Source organism: Lithobates pipiens, unplaced genomic scaffold (genome assembly GCF_037356315.1).
Source record: "Lithobates pipiens isolate NorthernLeopardFrog02 unplaced genomic scaffold, aLitPip1_a1.2 Scaffold_8, whole genome shotgun sequence".
Classification (NCBI taxonomy): domain Eukaryota; kingdom Metazoa; phylum Chordata; class Amphibia; order Anura; family Ranidae; genus Lithobates; species Lithobates pipiens.
The window spans coordinates 510,078,268-510,099,858 of NW_027507903.1; the positions used below are offsets into that span (position 1 = coordinate 510,078,268).

General features: G+C 44.9%; 1 protein-coding gene across 2 annotated transcripts in view; it reads right to left on the reverse strand.

Annotated features, from left to right (window-relative positions):
• Nucleotides 1–15,943: 15,943 nt before the first annotated feature.
• NUP50 (nucleoporin 50) overlaps nucleotides 15,944–21,591 on the reverse strand; it is a 46,541-nt gene continuing 40,893 nt past the window's right edge. For both annotated transcript variants that reach the window (XM_077469364.1, XM_077469365.1), the window contains 2 exons: nucleotides 21,430–21,548; nucleotides 15,944–19,769 (listed from right to left, as the gene is read on the reverse strand). In XM_077469364.1, coding sequence (XP_077325490.1) covers nucleotides 19,567–19,769; nucleotides 21,430–21,548 — 322 coding nt within the window. In that variant the 3' untranslated portion in view covers nucleotides 15,944–19,566. The remainder of the gene's footprint in view (nucleotides 19,770–21,429; nucleotides 21,549–21,591) is intronic.

Consider the following 21,591-nt stretch of genomic DNA (forward strand, 5'->3'; position numbering starts at 1 on the left):
GATATAAAATTTTAATTTTTTGTGAAGAATCGCCAACAAGTGGGACACAATTTTGAAGTGGAACAAAATCTATTGGATATTTTAAACTTTTGTAGCAAATAAAAAAACTGAAAAGTGGTGCATGCAAAATTAATCGGCCCCTTTACTTTCAGTGCAGCAAACTCACTCCAGAAGTTCAGCGAGGATCTCTGAAGGTTCCAATGTTGTCCTAAATGACTGATGGTGATAAATAGAATCCACCTGTGTGTAATCAAGTCTCTGTATAAATGCACCTGCTCTGTGACAGTCTCAGGGTTCTGTTGAAAGCACAGAGAGCATCATGAAGACCAAGGAACACACCAGGCAGGTCCGTTGTACTGTTGTGGGGAAGTTTAAAGCCGGATTTGGATACAAAAAGATTTCCCAAGCTTTAAACATCCCAAGGAGCACTGTGCAAGCGATCATTTTGAAATGGAAGGAGTATCAGACCACTGCAAATCTACCAAGACCTGGCCGTCCCTCTAAACTTTCAGCTCAGACAAGAAGAATGATCAGAGATGCAGCCAAGAGGCCCATGATCACTCTGGATGAACTGCAGAGAACTACAGCTGAGGTGGGAGAGTCTGTCCATAGGACAACAATCAGTCGTACACTGCACAAATCTGGCCTTTATGGAAGAGTGGTAAGAAAGCCATTGCTCAAAGATATCCATAAAAAGTCTCGTCTAAAGTTTACAATAAGCCACCTGGGAGACACACCAAACATGTGGAAGAAGGTGCTCTGGTTAGATGAAACCAAAATGGAACTTTTTGCCCACAATGCAAAACGATATGTTTGGCATAAAAGCAACACAGCTCATCACCCTCAACACACCATCCCCACTGTCAAACGTGGTGGCAGCATCATGGTTTGGGCCTGCTTTTCTTCAGCAGGGACAGGGAAGAAGGTTAAAATTGAGGGGAAGATGGATGCAGCCAAATACAGGACCATTCTGGATGAAAACCTGTTGGAGTCTGCAAAAGACCTGAAACTGGGATGGAGATTTATCTTCCAACAAGACAATGATCCCAAACATACAGCAAAATCTACAAAGGAATGGTTCACAAATAAACGTATCCAGGTGTTAGAATGGCCAAGTCAAAGTCCAGACCTGAATCCAATCGAGAATCTGTGGAAAGAGCTGAAAACTGCTGTTCACAAACGCTCTCCATCCAACCTCACTGAGCTCTAGCTGTTTTGCAAGGGAGAATGGGCAAGAATTTTAGTCTCTCGATGTGCAAAACTGATAGAGACATACCCCCAAGCGACTTGCAGCTGTAATCGCGGCAAAAGGTGGCTCTACAAAGTATTAACGCAAGGGGGCCGAATAATTTTGCACGCCCCACTTTTGAAACTTTTTTAACTAATAAAAAAATGAAAACGCCAATAGATTTCGTTCCACTTCACAATTGTGTCCCACTTTTTGGTGATTCTTCACAAAAAATAAAAATTTTTATATCTTTGTTTGAAGCCTGAAATGTGGCAAAAGGTTGAAAAGTTCAAGGGGGCCGAATACTTTCGCAAGGCACTGTAAGTCCTGTACTATATAATAGGAATTTTGACTTGCCTCTAAATTCCTTTTCTTAGACTATGGTACAGAACACACTCCGTTTTTGTCAGCAAGTAATACAGTGAAAGGGAAGGGAGGGTGCTGTTATGGACTCCAACAAATAGATTAGACCATTGGGATGTCCAAAAGAAAGCGCATGAGGGGTGGGCTAAAGTAAACAGCTAACTGGCCAAACAGATCCCGTCTAGAGCAAAAAGTTGCATAAATAAACAGGCCCCTAGAGAGCCATCTATAGGACTTTCTAACTGAGGCCTAAACCTCCAACCTGGTAAAACTTAGTGAAGTTATGACAGAGGACCAGGTGGCTACCTTACAGACCTGGGACACCAAGGTCTGGTGTTAAAAAACCCATTGAGTATCAACACCTCTGATGGAATGGGCTTTTACAGGAAAGGGAGGAACCCTGCATTTTACGTAATATGCCTCAGAAATGATTTGTTGAATCCACCTAGTAATTGTAAATCTAGTGGCAGCCTTTCCCTTCCAGAAGACTTGCGTGAACAAGGTATCAGATTATGAATCAAGCCACCATTTACTAGTAACAATAATAATAATAATAAAAAAAAAAAACATAAATCTATACCAGTTTGTGGACGTTATAACTTTTGTGCAAACCAATCAATATACACTTATTGGGACTTTTTTTTTTTTTTTTTTTTTTAACCAAAAGCATGTAGCAGAATACATGCTGGCGTAAATTGATGAAGAAATGTGATTTTGAATTTTTTTTTTTTTTTTTTTATTGGAAGTTATTTATAGCAGAAAGTAAAACATATTTATTTTTCAAAATTGTTTGGTCTTTTTGTTTATAAAAAAATTACAACTGCAGAGGTGATCAAATACCAGCAAAAGAAATAAGAAAGAAAGAAAGAAATCTCTATTTGTGGAGAAGAAAGGAAATCAATTTTATTTGGGTACAGTGTTGCATGACCGCGCAAATGTTAAAGCAACGCAGTGCTGTATCACAAAAAATGGCTTGGTCAGGAAGGGGTTAAAACCTTCCGGAGCTGAAGTGGCTAGGTATGCCCCTGTGTACAACCATGGGCAAAAGTTGAAAATGACACAAATGTAAATTTTCACAAAGTCTGCCACTTCAATGTTTTTAGATCCTTTTTGTCAGATGGTACAATGGTATACTGAAGTATACATATAAGCATTTCAGGAGTGTCAAAGGTGTTTATTATTATACAGGATTTATATAGCACTAATAGTTTATGCAGCACATTACAATGTAAGGGGGGGGAATTACAATACAGAAGGAATAGGGGGGCCCTTCTTGTGGAGCTTACGATCTCAAGGGAGGGGGAGGTGGTACAAACGGTAATAACTGTGGGGGATGATCTGATGGAGGTGATTTGAGTACAGTTCTTATATGGAGGTGGGGTAGTCTTCCCTGAATAAGTGAGTTTTCAGGGATCACATAAGGGCGGACAGGGTAGGGGCTGCCTGGACATACTGGGGCAGGGAGTGCCAGAGGTAGCCTATGTAAAGGTAGGTAGACATGTGCAAAAGGAAAAAAAATTGTTTAGTTTCGTATCGTTTTAATTCGTTAATTAATTTCGTTTAGTTATATTCGTTAAATTAGTTTTCAGATTTCGTTTCCTTTTCTACAGAATTCGAAAAATCGGTCGCATTTGAAAATATTTCTACCAGATTCTAAATGATTTCAACATGATTCTAAATTATTTCAACTGCATTCGAAAATATTTTGTGACCTGACTTTTGGGCCATGTATCTCGGGGTCACTTGGTGCTAGAAACCCCAAATTGTTGTAGTGCTAGTTCTATTGTGTTTGCATACCAAATTTGGTGTTTCTAGCTCTAAGTGAACCCGAGATATGTGGCCCCAAAGCTAACTGCACATTGGCTGTGCTCTCAGCCAAACTATCCAATGGCTGGTGTCATAACGAATCACATGTGCAGCACCATAGCAGTTGAAGATTAAACAGAGGCAAAGATTTCAGCTTCCTTGGCGGAAAATGATAGGGGGGGGGGGGGGTTTACTTCCACTTTAATAAGATCTCCTGCAGACTATTAGCATCTATTTAATTTTTTTTGCAGATTTCCTGCAGACTATTAGTATCTACTTCGTTTTTTCACCAGATCTCCTGCAGACTATTGGCATCTATTTCTTTTTTTTTTTATTTTTTTTAAGCAGATCTGTAGACTATTAACAGCCATTTCACTTTTTTTTTATTTTTTGCAGATCTCCTGCAGACTGTAAGAATCAATTTCATTTTTCTTTTTGCAGATTACTATTTATTTCCATCAGATCTCCTGCAGACTATTGGTATCCATTTAATTTTCTCAGCGGATCTGCAGGCTCTTAGCAGCCTTTTCCCTGTGTATAGAGATATAAGCGGTGATATTAATAAAAATATATATATTTATATTTTTCAAGGCGTAAATAAGTTGTTTTGTGACGTCATTGGTCAAGAAGAGGTGAATTCTGGAAATGTTGCAGAGGTTAAGGTGGCAAGAGGTAGCCAGTGATTGGATTGAGGGGCTTCATGAGAGGTCATAGTCTAGCATTACACCTAGCACCTTGGCATGGGTGGAGGGACTGATGGTTGTGCGGTTCTCAATGGTAAAGTCGGGGGGAGGAGGAAATGTTACAAGCTCAGTTTTAGAAAGATTGAGTTTGAGGAAGTGGTATGACGTCATACTGATATGTCACTTGGTAAGTTTGTGATATGTGAGGAGATTGAAGGGGTTGAGTTGAGAGATGGCTCTGGGTGTTGTCAGCATTGAAATGGTATTGGAAGCCACGGGCAGTTATCAACTGGCCCAGGGAAGAAGTATAGAAACAGAATAGGAGGGGTCCAAGGATGGAACCTTGGGGTACCCCCAACAGGAAATTGAGCGGAGGAGATGGTGTTGTATGTGACCACGAAAGTGCACGGAGATAGGCAGAACCAGGAAAGAACAGAATCATAGAGGCCAAGGGAGTGGAGTTTTGTTGAGGAGGAATGGGTGGTCAACTGTGTCGAAGGCAGCAGAAAGGTCCAGGAGTAGGATTATAGCGTACAGGTTGTTGGTTTTAGCAGTTAGTAGGTTGTTGAGTTTTAGTAGGGCAGTTTCAGTGGAATGTTGTGGGCAGAAGCTGGCCTGTATGGGATCGAGAAGGTTGTTGTCAGTGATGTAGGTGCTCCAGTCATGTTGACTGTAGGGTTATTAAGCCACCTGCAGGAGAGTATTAGGCAGAACATGTAATACATGTGAAAACGTCAGAACTTTACAGTTCTGCCCAGGGGGTGGTCCCTCTGATAATATCATCTCAGTCTGTTTCCTCCAGCTCAGTTTTTTTTCTGCCTAGTGAATAAGTACCTAGGCTCCCCGCTGGGACCATCGGCCCTGGGGCTTTTTTTTTTTTCCTGGATTTTTGCCTTTTGCACAAGGTTTTAAGATCCTGTGATCTGCTATCGATAGCTGCCTGGGTGACAGGCTGGATATCCTAGATCCTTGTAGTCTCCCCAGCCTGGCCAGCAAGCATGTGCAGACTCTAGCTACGTGCTGGGTCGGCCACGACATGCGCCTCAGGCTCCACGGACGGCCAGTGAGCACACATATAACCGGACTACCCATGGCTTTGTCACAGTATGCCGTGGCCAGCAGCCACCCTGTACTCCTTGGGGGTGGGTCCGGATGGCAAGTTCAGCTCTTCCTGCCTTGGCGGGCTTGAGCAGCTGGACATTCCCTGGGAGGTTGATGAGGGGGGGTCCCTCTCTGTCCCTACGTTACACACAACATGGGGGATGCTGCATGACTGGGCTGCTGAGTGGTGTGTTTACCTGAGCTAGGGGTCCCCCAGTGGGGGCTGCTCTGAGCGTCTGGTCTCTCTGCTGCTGGCTGTGGGCTCTGTATGTGCTGCCACCATTATCTCTGTTCATTCTCGGTGTAGCTACTTGGCCATTTTCTGTCAGTCTCTGTGAAAGCATGGTCTGCTTATACAGGGGGCCTGGGGGCCATTTTTGTCCCCAGCGCAGCACTTGGTAAGGGTAGAGTCCTGTGGCGGGGGCCCCTCAGTCTGCAGCAGCTAGGAGGGTGGGATTGAGCACCTTGTCCTAAATCCCCGGGGGGGGCGGGGGGCGGCAGACAGGGTGGGTCAGAATGGCATCAGAAACTGATGTTTCTTCCCCCCAGATCTCCCTGCAATTGCAACAGGCTGGTGTGCAAACAGTGCAGTTCCTTTTGGACGCTTTGTTGGCGGTCCTTGAAAGGTTGGTTGCCAGGGTGGAGGCGGTGTGCAGGCACAAAGATGGTTTAAAAAAGCGCCCCCCCCTCCCCCTGGGGACAGTGCTGACTCGGGCCCTGCAGTGACTGGCGGCCCCTGCTCTGATGTGTCAGAGGACACTGACCAGGACCAATCAGACATTGAGGATGATGCCCCGTCTGGGTCCACGCAAGACAAAGCGCTAGTTAGAGTGCTTATCACAGTTGTGCATGATACCCTGAAAATTCCAGATACAGCAGGATCCTCTGCTGAAGTAGTGGCCCTTTTTGGGTCCCATAACCCTAAAGGTCTTTCAGTATCTGGCTTATTTCGATAAGTTCATAGTCAAGGAATGGGGGAAGTGCGAACCGGACCTTTTCCTTCCCCAAAAGAATGGCGGTGCATTACCCCTTTGGGGAGAACCTTCTTAAGAAATGGTTGGCTCCTCCGGTTGTGGACCCCTCCCCCCCAGTATCCAGGTTAAACAAAGTAACCACGATCCCGGCAGAATGAACCCCTGCATTTAAGGACCCTACTGAGAGAAAGGCCGAGGCAGTGGCCCATTCCCTGTTTAGGGTGGCGGGGTCAGCAATACGACCGGTACTGGCCACAGTATTAATGTCGCAGACACTTACTGAGTGAGCGGGCAATCAGACTTACTGGAATCCCCTTGGCCTCAACTGCGAGGAGCAGATGGGGTAGGAAGGCATAAATCAGCTGATAATGCCCCATGGAGCCACCAATGTATCCGACGCGTCTGCCCCAGGGGTCTCTTGACCTGGCCACAAACCTCTGTACCTTCCGACTGAGCCAACATATCAACATCTGGTGTGCCCCACCTTAGGTAAATGAGCCAAAATAAATCTGAAAGCAGTGACCATTCCCCTTGGTCCAGCATCTGATGACTTAGTCTGCTTGCAAGTTTTTTACGCCGGGAATGCATACCGTCAGAGCCTTCTTTGGGACTACAAAAAGATTGGAGTAAAAGCCCCGAAACGTTTCCAGCGTCGGTACGGGTACTATCATCCCCCGCAGCAGCAGGTCCTGTACTGCCCCAAACAGGGCCTCCCGCCGAGCCAGAAGATGAAGGTTGGAGGGAAAAAATCTGGCAGACAAGAAAAACTACATTGCACCCTAATGAAACCAGTTTGAAGACCCACTGGTCAGAAAGAAGGGAGGTCCACTGAGCTGCAATCAATCTCTCTAGCGCTTTCTTAGAAGTCTGGGGCACAGACCAGCATTTAAGACAAATGATACCGAGGCTCTAGAAAGCCAAGGGGCTGCATCACAGACATATTTTAGGCCCTGCACCAACTGGTCTGCAAGTTCCACACAGACCGCTGAAACCTGTTTCTTCTCCCACTTGCAGTGCAATAACTTAGCCTGTTCAGTAATAGTCTGTGACACCAGGGCTGTGGCCAACACTGGCTGCAATGCTGACTGTAAAGATGGACTGGGCAACCACCTCACCCCTTCTGGCAGCCAGGTCCTTGAAAACAGGAGTCCCTTCCACCAGAATCAGGGTTACCTTATTTAACATGGATACCGGTGCTCAACGACCAGAGCTGTCAATTTTTTCAGGAAACTCTCCTTAAAAGGATTAACACACCGCCATCCATCTCAGGATTGCAAAGGCCCACTGCGGGCTTCCCCATTCCTTGTAAATAAACGTATCAAGGTAGGTAGGTAGGTAGGTAGGAGGAGGAGGAGGAGGAAACACCTTAGCAGTGCGGGCAGGCTTGTAAGACCCAAAAGGGACTGACGCCTCTCCAGAGGCCCCCGGCCATATCCTTCATCTTTAGGGTATCCCGCACTGCTGTGATAAGTGCTCCTACTAGTGCTTTTTCCTGCGCGGGCATGGCCTCATCCTCGCTGTCCAAGCGCTCCTGGTCCACATCCACCGACACGTCAGAACAGGGGCCACCTGTCACAGCAGGGCCTAAGTCTGAATCAGAGCTTTCACCAGAAGAAAGTGGTGGGGGGGAACCCACACACCACTTCCATCCTGGCAACAAAGGACTCCAGGACCGCCATACTGACCCACTCTCACCTGTCACTGCTTAGGGACCAAAGGCAAGACACAACAAAATCCCACCCTCCTAGCTGCCACAGACCGGGGGGGGGCAGGACTCTCCACCCTGACCCAGGTACGGAGCTGTGCTGCCACCTCCCGCTCTCCCCTCTGCCAGCCACGAGGTGGTCTGTGTCAGTTTTGCGCTGTTCCAGACTGAAACAGCCACCCAGTGCGAGAGTGAAACAAAGCTGGGGCTACTCAAAAATGGCCACCTCGGCAAAAAAAAAAAAAAAAAAATTATTACAGCGTGCCGGGACAATGGCCGAGGTTAAGAAAACTCGCTGCAGCTACAAGAAAATGGCCACGGTTGGTGTGGCTGCCAGACCCCACATGCCACAGACATGCAAGGAAAAAAAAAAAAAGCCTAGAAAAACAGGGAGAAACGAGCAGACCACCAACCGCCCAGTGCAGCCCCCTAGCAGGACTCAAAGGGGGAGACTACCAAGATCTATATGATCCAGCCTGTTGCCCAGTTGTTGATTGTAGATCGCAGGAATCAAAAAGCAGAACGAAAAAAAAAAAAAGTCCTTCTACACTAGGCAGAAAAACTGAGCTGCTGGAAACAGTGTACAATGCCACCCCAGGGGGTGGCCCTACTGGCTATAACCCCCTCGGTTTATACATGTTCTGCCTAGACCTCCTGAAGGTGGCAATATAACCCTAAGGTCAAGATTAAAAGGTGCCGAGTCAGTCAATGAATGAAAGACAATCAAGCTTTGACTCAACCTGTTTGGAGGAGGATGAATGCTGCTTATGACCCCAAGAACACCATCCTCACCATCAAACATGGGGAGGTGGAAACATTAAACTTTGGGGGTGTTTTTCTACTAGGAGGACAGGACAACTTCACCGCATCAAAAAGACTAAGTTAGACTTACCGGTGACGGTATTTCTAAGAGCCTTTCAGGACAACCCCGGAGAGAGTAGCTCCACCTTGCAATCAGGAAACACATGCCCACTTTAAAAACACCTCCTCTTCCTCCATGGCTTCAGTTATTGTGGCCTTCCGACGCTGGAAAACAAAGCACAGAAAGCACAACACCATGGTAGAACTTAATACATTTACTAAGCATAACCTAGGGAGGGAAGTAACGGTTGTCCTGAAAGGCTCTTAGAAATACCGTCACCGGTAAGTCTAACTTAGTCTTTCTCAAATCGCCTTTCAGGACAACCCCGGAGAGGATAACCGAGAAACTTACCCTAGGGCGGGACTACTGCCTGCAGAACCTTCCTGCCGAAGGCCTGATCTGCTGCAGACAGTAGATCTAACCGGTAGTGCCGGAGAAATGTCGAATAACTGGACCAAGTGGCAGCCTTGCAGATTTGTTCAGGCGTTGCACCGGCCCTTTCAGCCCAGGAAACTGCCGTGGATCTAGTAGAGTGGGCAGCAATACCTGAGGGAGGTATTTCTCCTTTTGCTTTATAGGCTTCTGTTATAGCCAACTTAAGCCATCTACCCAGCGTACTTTTAGAAGCTTTCTCCCCCTTGCGTGATCCAGAAAATATCACAAAGAGGGCGTTTGATTTTCTAAATTCCTTAGTAACTTTCAGAAACTGTAAAAGACATCTTCTCACATCCAATGTGTGAAAAACTTCCTCTCCTGCATTTGCTGGGGTTGCAGAAAATGTAGGTAACACTATTTCCTGTGATCGATGGAAAGTTGAAGATACTTTCGGTAGGAATGCTGGATCCGTCCTAAGTACCACCCTGTCCTGATAAATTTTAAGGAAGGGTTCTGTAATAGCTAGAGCTTGTAGCTCGCTGACTCTCCTGGCCGAGGTGATGGCCACCAAAAAGATTGTTTTTAAAACCACCTTCTGTAAAGAAGCTTCCTGTAAGGGTTCAAACGGTGCTCCCGAGAGACCCTGTAAAACTGTAGACAAATCCCAACTGGGAAAGTCTTTAAGGGCTACTGGTCTATTTCGAGCAAGAGCCCTAAAAAATCTAGAAATTAAAGTTTCTTTAGATAAAGTCTTTTCAAAGAAAACTGATAAGGCAGCCACCTGAGTCTTCAGGGTACTGGCTGCAAGACCCTTCTCCATTCCTTCATGGAGAAACTCCAAGACGGACACCGTGCTCTTGACCTTGAGTTCTCTAGAACTGCACCAGGAGTTGAACTTTTTCCAGACCTTCATGTAAATTGCCTGTGTAACTGCCTTCCTACTGGACAGCAGAGTCTTTACTACTTTATCTGAGAGACCTTTGGCTTTTAATAGGTCCTCCTCAGAAACCAGGCGGTTAGCTGCAGGAGTTCCACCTCTGGATGACTTACTGTCCCCTGGGATAACAGATCTTTTCTGAGTGGTAACCTCCATGGGGGCTTCGAGGCTAGGTTTCGAAGACCCGCGAACCAGGGCCTTTTTGGCCAAAAAGGAGTGACTAGTATTAAGTCTGTCCTTTCTTCCCTGAATTTCCTCAGTACTAGTGGAATTAGAGGAAAGGGGGGAAAGGCATAGCACAGCTGGTAATGCCAGGGGTGAGCGAATGCATCCAACCCTATTGCTGCATCTCCTTGGTGAAGAGAAAAGAACCTGTCCACCTTTGAGTTCTGCTGGCTGGCAAAAAGGTCTACCTGTGGAACCCCCCAGGCCTCGGAGATCATCAGGAACACTTCCTGATTCAGACTCCATTCTGCCTCTAGTAATTTGCACCTGCTTAGGAGGTCCGCAAACAAATTCTGAGAGCCCTTCAGATGCACTGCCGATAGTGAGGCTGTGTTCTGTTCTGCCCAGGCTAACAACAGATTGGCCAGCTCCATCAAGCTCCTGCTTCTGGTTCCCCCTTGCTTCATAATGTAGGTAACCGCTGTTGTGTTGTCTGACAACACCTGGATATGGTGGCCTTTCAAACTCTGCTGAAATGCCACTAAACCCAGAAAGATCGCCTTCAACTCCCTCCAGTTGGATGATCTTTGAGCTTCCTGTTTGGACCAGACCCCCTGAGATGTCTGACCATCCAGATGGGCTCCCCAGCCCCAGGCACTTGCGTCTGTAGTAAGGCGCTTGTCCACAGGAAAGGTCCACACCAGGCCCCTTGAGAGGTTTGCCTGGTCTCTCCACCACCAAAGAGCCCTTTTCGTCTTTGACGAAATTTTTAGCTGTTTTTCCAAAGGATCTTGATGGGACCAGCTTGACAAAACCTCCCTCTGAAGGGGTCTGGAATGGAACCTGGCCCACTGAACAGCCGGGATTGCTGCCGTAAGCAGGCCCAGAACTGCCATAGCCATCCTGACTGAGACTGTCTGGTTGCTCTGTATCCGCTGTACAGCTAGCTGTAACTTTTCCTGTTTTTCCAACGGTAGGAAAACTTTCTGGAGAATCGAATTTAAGGTATACCCCAGAAATTTCATTTCCTGTGAGGGGGTCAGGATTGACTTCTCTAGGTTTAGAAGCCATCCCAGGCCCTCGAGGTGAGACTGGGCCCTCTGGAGATTGACTAGGACCTGCTCCCTGGAGTCTGCAAAAAACAAAAGGTCGTCCAGATAAGGAACGACTGGAATCCCCTTCAATTTCAGGGGTTCCAAGGCCTCTGCCATAATCTTCGTAAAGACCCTGGGAGAGGATGAGAGTCCGAACGGCAGAGCCCTGAATTGGAGGTGCCATACCGAACTCCCCACCTTCAATGCCAGGCGCAGGAACTGCTGCGATGCCTGATGAATTGGTATATGAAGGTAGGCATCCCTTAGGTCCAGGGATGCCATGAAGCATTCTGGGGTCAACAGCTTTGTGATGGAGAAAATTGTATCCATCCTGAAATGTTTGTACCGAATGAACCTGTTCAGGAATTTCAGATTCAGGATTAGACGGTACTTCCCTGAGGGTTTTTTCACCAGAAAAATATGTGAATAAAAACCCCCGCCCTGCTGGTTTACTGGGACTTGAATCAGAACCTCTTGCTGTATCAGCTCCTGTAACAACAGCTTCATTGCAGAGGCCTTCTCCTGATCCCTTGGCAATGTTGTCACATAAAACCTGCTTGGGGGTAGTTCTGAAAACTCCAACCTGTACCCCTGATCGACAACGCTCTTCACGAACAGATTTGGAGACAGCCTGTCCCATTGTTCGCGAAAAGCTGACAGTCTCCCCCCCACTGGGGAGATATTGTCACTTGTTCTTAGGGGACTGCTCTGGGGGAGATCTAAAGAGGACTCCACCCCTGCCTTTGCCCTTCTGTGAACCCCATCTGCTCTTGTGCTCCTGGTCTTTTTTATGGGACTGCTGAAAAGCACGAAAATTCTTTTTAGCAATCTGCTTTTTCTTAACTGGAAAAGCCTTCTTTTTATCGGCTGTTCTATCCAGCACAGACTCTAAATCGGGACCAAAGAGCAAGTCACCCGAGAAGGGAAGACCACACAGCTTGACCTTAGAAGCAGTGTCCCCAGACCATGTTTTCAGCCAAACTGCTCTCCTGGCTGAATTTACAAGAGCCGAAGACCTAGCGGCCAGTTTAACCGATTCTGCTGATGCATCCGCCATGTATTTGACTGCATTCAGGATCAGTGGAAAGGACTCTAAGAGATCCTTGCGGGGTGTCCCCGCCTCAATATGGCTCTTCAGCTTCTCTACCCAACATTCCAGATTCCTGGCCACCACCGTAGCTGCCATTGCTGGTTTTAGACTGACTGACGCGGCATCCCAAGCTTTTTTAAGGATGGAGTCAGCTTTTTTGTCCATTGGGTCTTTAAGGATCCCCATATCCTCAAAGGCTAGATCCGTTCGTCTGGATACCTGTGAGAAAGCTGCATCGACTCTGGGTTTTTTGTTCCAAACCTCTGAGTCCTTATCTTCGAAGGGAAACCTTCTCTTGAGAGTTTTAGAGAAGAAAGGGGCTTTTTCTGGGTCCTTCCACTCTTTTCTCACTGAATCTGAGAGGACCCTGTGGACAGGAAAAACTCGCCGTTTTGTTTCGTCCAACCCCTGGTACATTTTATCATGAACTGACAGTTGTACTTTTTCTTCTTGAATTTCTAGAGTAGTGTAGATTGCTTTTAAAATATCATCTACTTCCTCTAGTGATAGCTTGAATTTGGAGCCCCTGCTATCTTCTTCCTCTTCCTCCTCCTCAGAATCCCTGAAGGAGATGAGAGTACTACCCCCTTCGTCTCCAGACTCTTCAGTTTCCACCTGTCTGGATGACGACGCCCTGGGGCTGGGCGGTAAGTTCTGAGGCTCGGCTGTGCGGGAGGGTTTTGTATCAGGATGGACCTGACTGAACTCAAGGAGTTTGTCAGCTCTTTAACCGAAGAAAACAAATCCTTATATTGTTGAGATGTTTCCTCTTCCATCAATTCTCTGATACAATTTCTGCACATTGCCTTCTGCCATGAATCTCTGAGGGGGGTTTTGCAAGAAGGACATTTTCTCTGACCTGGTCTAGCTTTTCCTAGTGATTTTTCCTGAAACGACATACAGGTTTAACTCACTAAAAGCTCTCAACAACCAGTTGTTTAACACCAAGCCAGTGCAGAGACCCACCACCAAACAGACCACTAGTGAGACCCCAGAACTAGGCTGCAAAAGGTCAGAGCGAAGTCCACCTCAGACCTGCAGCGACAGGCCCCCAAGAGGGGGGAACAAAACAAAGACATAACCCACAGTAAAGCAGAGGGTGCCAGTGCACCTTACGTACCTGGGCTGGACCGGTGCTGGGGGCGCCTGTCTCCGCCATAGCTGGCTTGCACTCTTCCATCGCTTGAGTGAGGCAGCTATTTTACAAACCGCTCTCATTTTAAATTTTCCCGGCTGCCGCGTCATCAAGGCCGGCCGGAAGCGGAAGCACGCGGTCACCTGACCCGCCCCATGACCCCTGCGTTCCAGGCGCTGAACCACGGCGCCACGCCCCCTCAGAGCGCCCGCGCGTCACCGTAAACGACGCCGTCGCCGCCCGGGACCCGGCGCCGAAAACGGAGCCATGCCGCTGACCTGCAGCGGCCTCCGCCAGCAACAGAGCCCTCCCTGTGCTAACAAGCGGACACCGGGCACCCGACGCCGGCACTCCGAGGGTCCTTACTCCCGTGAGATGGCGGGATCAGGAGCTCCAGGAGTCCTCTCCCCGTGGAGATGCTGCTGGGGGTCAAAGAGAAACAACCTGCAACAAAAGGTAAGCCTTACTCCCCTGCAGAGAGTGTAGCTCTCCCTGGTTCAGGCACATGCTTCCTCCAAGGAGGAAACACAATAACTGAAGCCATGGAGGAAGAGGAGGTGTTTTTAAAGTGGGCATGTGTTTCCTGATTGCAAGGTGGAGCTACTCTCTCCGGGGTTGTCCTGAAAGGCGATTTGAGAAAAAGGGGACGATGGGTGGGGCCATGTACTGTCAAATTTTGGGAGAGAACCTCCTTCCCTCTGCCAGGGCATTCAAATGGGTCATGGATGGGTAGTCCAGCATGACAATTAGGGGTGCACCGAATGGAAATTTTGGTACCGAAACTGGAAATGAAGGATGCACTAGGCCGAAAACCGATACCGAAAATTTGTTAAAAAAAAAAGTATATATTTTTATATACAATTGTATTATATTTGACGTTTTAATTAAGATCAATTTAAAATGATATGAATTTATTGTTGGCCATTGGCACCTTTAGTGCAAGAAAAGCACAAGAAATATGCAGTCTGCAGTCTCTACCCATCTCTTGTACCATGTCCCCAGGCTCTCTCTCTCTTATATTATGTCTGCAATATCTTACTTAAGCACACTAATAGTATTAGCAATTCCATTCGGTGCACCTCTAGCAGACATGATGCAGGAGACAGTCAGACTGCAGACACAATACAAGAGATCAATGCAGCTTCACCTGTGCCAATCAGATGCAGCTGCCTGTGCCAGTCATGCAGCCTCACCAGTGCCCATCAGGCGCAGTAGCCTGCCAGTCTCCAGACCTTAATCCCAAAGAAAATATGTGGAGAGAGCTGAAGGTTTGAGTTACCAAACGTCAGCCTCAAAACCTTAATGACTTGGAGAGGATCTGCAAAGGTGGGACAAAAATGCGTCCCGAGATGTGTGCCAACTACAAGAAACATATGAGCTCGGTGATTGCTAACAAGACATGTTTTTGTGAAGGGGTTAAATACTTAATTTCACTCATTTAAAATGCAAATCAATTTATAAAACTTTTCTGAAATGCGGTTTTATGGATTGCTGTGCTGTTATTCTGTCTCTCACTGTTAAAATAAACCCACCATATAATTATAAAATGAGAGATAATTTATATATATATATATATATATATATATATATATATATATATATATATATATATATATATATATATATTTATTAAAAAAAATATATTCTCTATATTTTTTTTCTGTATCTATAAAATTGTATTTATTATTAGAAGGATCATTTGCCAGTGGGCACAAATCAGCAGATGATCAAACACTCCCCCCTCACTGTATATATGAAAAAGTTTGAGTGGTGTAAAAACACCAAACACCTTCTCCTACCTGAGGGAAGGAGGCACCAGATTAGTCTAAGGGCACTTTCAGTGACTATCCCTAGACACTCAAATTTCATCCATGCCACAGGACTCCCTAAAAAGGGTCCAATTTTTTTCCATTACAACAGGCAATGCCACAAGGGCCTTCAGGAACTTGTCTCCTCACTAGGTATTCTGTATTACACCCTACCGGCTCGTATAGCATTGTGTCAGTTCAGTGCCAACCTGCAACAATAGCATGGGGTTTGGGTACCATTCCTCAGAACATAGAAAAGTCTGAAAAATGGATCTGGAAAAGGCTAGTCTTTTACTTCCAGGTGGAACCATTGAGAAAGTAGTCAACTACAGACATAACCATTTCCAAAGACATTACGCAAAAAAAAAAAAAAAAAAAAAAAAAAAGTGTAATACTTGCCTAAAGGTGGGGATGTCCTGTCTATTTGCCAGTGTCAAATTATCTGAAGGTTGCGGCATAACACAATCGAGAGACAAAGATACCCCCCAGGACAAAGGGTATCAAAGAAATAAATGATTTGGAAAATAAGGATCCTTCTACCGATTTATCCATAGTAAGCTGCAGTGAAGAGCAGATGTAATCTAGTAATCATTTTCAAAGACAGACAGGAAAGGCTCTTTCAAAAGTAACATACTTTACTTTATTCCTTTTCAACGCTCTCAGAGACAATTTTGTCAAGTATTCACACAAACCAATCAGTCAAATGTACAGTGATCATACGAGAAGGAAACAGTCTTTGCAAATCATTATGGGAATAGATTATTCTACAGCATGATTCACAGGATTATTGTAAAGTGCAGAAATAACATTGTAAGACAATTTTGTAGTCTGACCATTCAGAACACAAAACAGTAATTCTACACAAGTGCCTCTGTGGTATAGCAGATAGGACATGAAGCCGAACTCCAGCAAAATGGTTTAGATTCAGATTGAGGAAAGGCTAGAAATCACTATCAAATTAAATTTGATATGGACGCAAGGCAGATCTAAAAAAAAACAAATTATTATAGCTCTGTCATAATTAAAGCAGAACTAAAAAGTCAGATTTAAAAATCTTGGGAGCAAGCAGACTATTTACTGCAGAACAAAATTTGCAATGTCTTTCCTGCAATAAAATAAACCTACCTGCCTGGTCAAAGTCTTCTACAATTTGATACAGTGCCAGTGTACAGAGACATGCACAGGAGTTCTGTCCTATGCCTGTCAAAGGCCACTGAAGGAGGAGAGTATCTGTGGCTTCAGTTCCACTTTAAAACACCATTACACATGTTTTAAGATACAAGAAGTGCAAGTGCCTGAATCGTGCTTGGTATAAACTTCTTATAGCCCCAGTACAGAGCCAAGACTGGGAGAGGTAGAAGCTGCACAGGGAGCCAATCATGCCTGCTGCAGTACTCATGTGCTAACAAGCAGCATGCAAATACAAGGAGGAGAGTTGAGTGACAGATGAGTTCATCAGCGTGTTCCTTCTATGTTCACAGTCCAATAACAGGCTGTGGGAGTGGCAAGACAAGTGTTGCTCAAATACAGCAGATTATATTCAGGTCTTCTGCCCTGCCAGACAAAAAAAACTGGATGGGCAGAAACCGTCATTAGCAGATAAAGCGGCTCATATATGGAATTCTTCTGTCCATTTGGCTGTTTGCCTGGAATCCAGCTTTAGGGAAGAGCTAGAACCTGTCAGCTTTTTCTCAACACATGGTGGAACAGGTATATGAATTACCAAAAAGTATCAGATACCTTCAGCAGGCCTAAAGATCAATAGCTTTGATTCTTTTACACTGACTAGTAAGCCAATAAAATGTTCAGACTTTGCTGGCTGTATGCTTGTCTCGAGTCAGTGACCCAATATATTTACCCTTCTAGAAAGTCAGCACAGCTGCCAACTAACTAGCATTTTCCAAAAGAAGACACCAATAACTTCTTTAAATTTTCACATAATGTCTTGGGATTGTAAAATACCTTTCGATTTCACTCTGCAGCAAATCATGATTTTCTATTGCTTTAAAATGTATACTTTTTTTAAAAGGATCATTTTCAGTTATACCAAAAATTTATTCTTCTTGCCATCAAAGCAATGCTTTTATTGCCCTCCTCTTACTGGCCAAAAAAAATCTGCACAGAGCTTGGTGTTCCATTACCGACAGCCCATTTCTATGGCATCCCAGACGACCTCTGGCCTCTAGCAGCACAAGATTTTCAAGAGGCCTTTGCACTTCTAAAGGAATATCTTGGAAGCTCATTACCACACCCAGCCTCATTTTGCGAGCAGAGTAAAGGCAAAACTTTCAACTAAGAATTTATCCTAAAAGATCTCAGCAACTGCACTAGTATGTGTGTTTGAACTGCTGGGTAGATGGTCCTGTCTGGAGTGACAACTCAAATTGGCATTCCAGCATCTGGCCACAGCTGCTTTAGTCACTGCTTCATTTGAAGTCTCTTCAGTGACAGGTTCTCTTACATATCTCTACCCCCCCCCCCCCCACCCCACCCTCCTCCTATCCAGTAACATCCTTCGTCCACAGTGGGAATACAGATTCCCACTGAACAAAGGATGTTACTGGATAGGAGGTGGGTTAGATAGTTGAGGAGAAAACCTGTCACTTTGAGAGCCTATCACTGAAGAGACTTCAAATGTAGCAGCTGTGGAATGCCAAATTTGAGTTGTCACTCCAGACAGGCCCATCTACCTAGCAGTCCAAATACACAAAGCAGCAAAAAAATAAAGTTCATGTCAAAACAGGTAGAAGCCATTTTAATTCTTCAGGGAAATTCTGTCTCAGACAACCAACTGCAGACAAGTTTTGTGCAAAGTTCACTTCCTTTACATCCCACGACAACCAGGATAACAGTTTGCATTCGGTTAGCCCTTGCAGGCAGCAGAAACTGCCTATGTGCTAACAGCACAGAACTTTGAAATATTCCTTAGCCGTTCCTAAAAACAAACATTTCAAAATGAAGTAGTTGGAACAGTTCAAAAGTTATTGTTTATACTAAATGAGACCCAATAGTGTAACCTGCTCAAAGTACATTTAAGTATCCATGCCATTAGAACCTGAAGTCTGGAAGAAAGAAAGAAAGACAGACATTCCCCCCCCCCCCCCCCATGACCCCCCACTGCAAGGTATGCTCACTCACCCTTTGCTGCAGAAATGTACCCCAAGTAAGCACCAGCAGCGTCCACACTTACCTGCCACTCCAGTGTAATAGTGTTCAGCCTGGTGATTTGGTTATTCAGGGCCAAGCTCACCCATACCCAGTTTCCCTACAGCAGGCCTTTTGATGGAGTGTTGGAAGCAGCAAGGCAGCACAGATGGGTGAATATACACTGCCACAGAATAGGGTGGAGGTGCTCTCTTTAAAACCCAAATTCCAGATAGATAATTTGATTCCCCTTGTTAGGATCTGTTATCCAATTAGCTTGCCTGGAAGTGGAGAGGGGTTATATTCCTGGTTATGCAAGCTGTCTGGTGTGCAAATCACAAATCTAAAATATAATTACAAACCCTCGGCAGGTAAAAACGCACATATCAATTTCAGTTGCGTCTTTAGCCACCTGCCTAATATTCTGCTTTAAAGTAAACCGATATTTAGAGCAGACCCAGAGAACTAGTATAACTGCTGTAAAGCTGGAATTATAAGATATCATTTTGTACTTTCCCCCCTGCAGTCCACCACACAAATTTGCTTCTAGGGTTCTCCTCTGCAAATGTTGATTTCTTAAAATGTAATAACCTAGTGCCAAGTGCGACTGGATCAGTCTCTAAATGATCTGTTATAAAAGGGACAGCGTAGAAGTCAGTACAGAAAGAGCAGTGCTGCAGAGAGGATACTTTTTCAACAAAGTACAGACTGCTCGAAGACTCTGCTAATCCTATGATGGTGGCTTGTAACTGAGGAAAAATTAGAAAACCTGGAGCTAAAGAAAAAGGAATGCGAATTAAGGCCCCGATCATCACACTGTAAACACTGAAGGATCTTGAATGAAGACCAGCTAAGGCTTTGACTGTGACAATAAGATCACTCGTTTCTGTGTCAAGAATTCTTCACCTTCCATTCTATGTACTAAACTTTCTTTAAAGCTTTTATTACCAATTGACTCCATTCTTAACAAAAACTTATGAAAAACACTCGTATGACGTTATGAGGGTCAACAGAAATGATAATACATGGTGACCTTTTGAGTTCAATATTGAGCAGCAGATTGGCAAGGAAGGTCATTTTGTGAAGGGCTAGATGTTTAGGCTCCCTTCTTCTCCAGGAGAAGTTTGTGCAGCTCATCAGCATCTGCTGTCGTTTTCACTCTGATCAGCATGGTGGCGGGGACGGTGGGGTTCTTCTCATTGACGGGAGGGTTAGGAACACAAACAATCATCACATTGTTTTTTCCCGTTCTAGAGCAGGGCATGGAAGGCTGCACCAAAATGTTCAGTAGGATGTGGCCTAGAGAAAAGAAGACATTAATGCATTCATATTATTCCCAACACCAGAACATGCTTTTTTTTTTAGGTCTCCCCCCCACCTCCAGAAAGGCCTACAGCAGATATATAGCCTAATTGAATATTTAAATTGCAAAAAGCACTTTGATTTAAACATCAGATTTTTTTTTTTTTTTTTTTTATATATGTTTTTTCCACACTTTGTAGATCAGTAGCACTACGATACAACAGGCATTTATCTACATGCACTCCAGTGATGGTTTGGGCATCAAACTAATGGAGAGGAATGGGAAAGGTGAGCAACAAAAGGGGGTGGGAGCTTTTTTTTTTTTTTTTAAACAGAACCCATTACTTTTCCCTTCAACCTGAACTCCAGCCAGGAAGAATAAAATGTTATTAGTAAGGTACAGCCTTACCTTGGTCCAAATTGCGCTCTTTTTCTCTCTGTATTTTTACCAAGTTCCCCCTAAGCAGATCCCTTAATGCTCAATTTCTTCTTTCCAGTTTGTGTAACCGGGCGCTACTGCTTTCTATACAAGAGAAAATTGCTCATGGCTGTTTTTTCTCCCATCTGTAATCTCCAGAAGGAGTTGTTTTGTCATTGTACATTCTGTGGGTAGGTAGGATTATATAGTTTGTTATCATAACCCACCCACAGTCATTGATTGGTAAAAAACAGCCTAGAGCACTGCTCCTATGCCTACCCACCTGGTCAGTGAATTTGATGGCATCATTGGAATAGTTCAGATTTTCCAAAATTTAGAAAAATAAACTTTTTAAAAAGGAGTTTTCATTGTGAAAGGGAAAAAGCGAGATCAGGTCAAAAAAACTGTCCCAGTTCCTGGAGTCAAGGCATAAAGGGACAAAATGATAGTGTCTAACTACTTGCGTACTGGGTACCTCTATTCCCTTCCTGCCCAAATTTTCAGCTCAGTTTCATTTTGAATGACAATTGCGCCGCCATGCAACACTGTACCCCAAAAAAATGTTATCTTTTTCACACAAAGCTTTCTTTTGGTGGCATTGAATTACCACTAAGGTTTTTTTATTTTTTTTGCTAAAGACTGAAAAATAAAAACAACCACCACACCTTTCATAGTGAAGTTATAACATTTTGCAAACAGGTAATTTTTCTCCTTCACTGATGTGCGCTGTTAAGGCTGTACTGGAGGGGGCACCGATCGGCAGCTCTTAAGGGCACTTTTGGGACTGCACTGATAATCAGTGCCCATGTCCCTTTCAGAGAAGCCAGTTATGTTTTCCTCAGAGCTGCCGATTTCCTCTTTACCTCAATTGGTGATCAGCAGTGTCCCCCAGACACTGATCACAAAGAGCGCCATCCAAGATCACTGGAGGCCAACATATGACTGCCTCTCAAAACTACTCAGCTGCACTGTAGCCGTTATTCGGCTATAGAGTGGTTGGCAAGTGGTTAAAGTGATTCTAAAGGATTTTTTTTTTTTCCCCTTAAACATTATACTTGCCTGCTCTGACTGTATTAAGGCAAAGAACCCCCCCCCCGAAAAAAAAAAAAAAACCCTTACCTTTAGAACCACTTTTTTTGTCTTGGTGATGCACAACATATCACACCGACATGCAGATGGAGCCTTAAAATCAGCATCTTGGCTGACAAAAATGCATAAATGAAGCTAAAGGTTACTCACCAAGGTTTGTATCAGCACGAACCAGCAGCTGGGTTTTCTGATCTTTTACTGGTTTTAGGTGAAGTGTTCCAACACCCTTTTCTTTAAATTCATTGTCTTTCTTATAGAAGAGCTTGCACCTGATGAAGAAAAAAACAAAATAACTCCAGGAAGACTGACCCC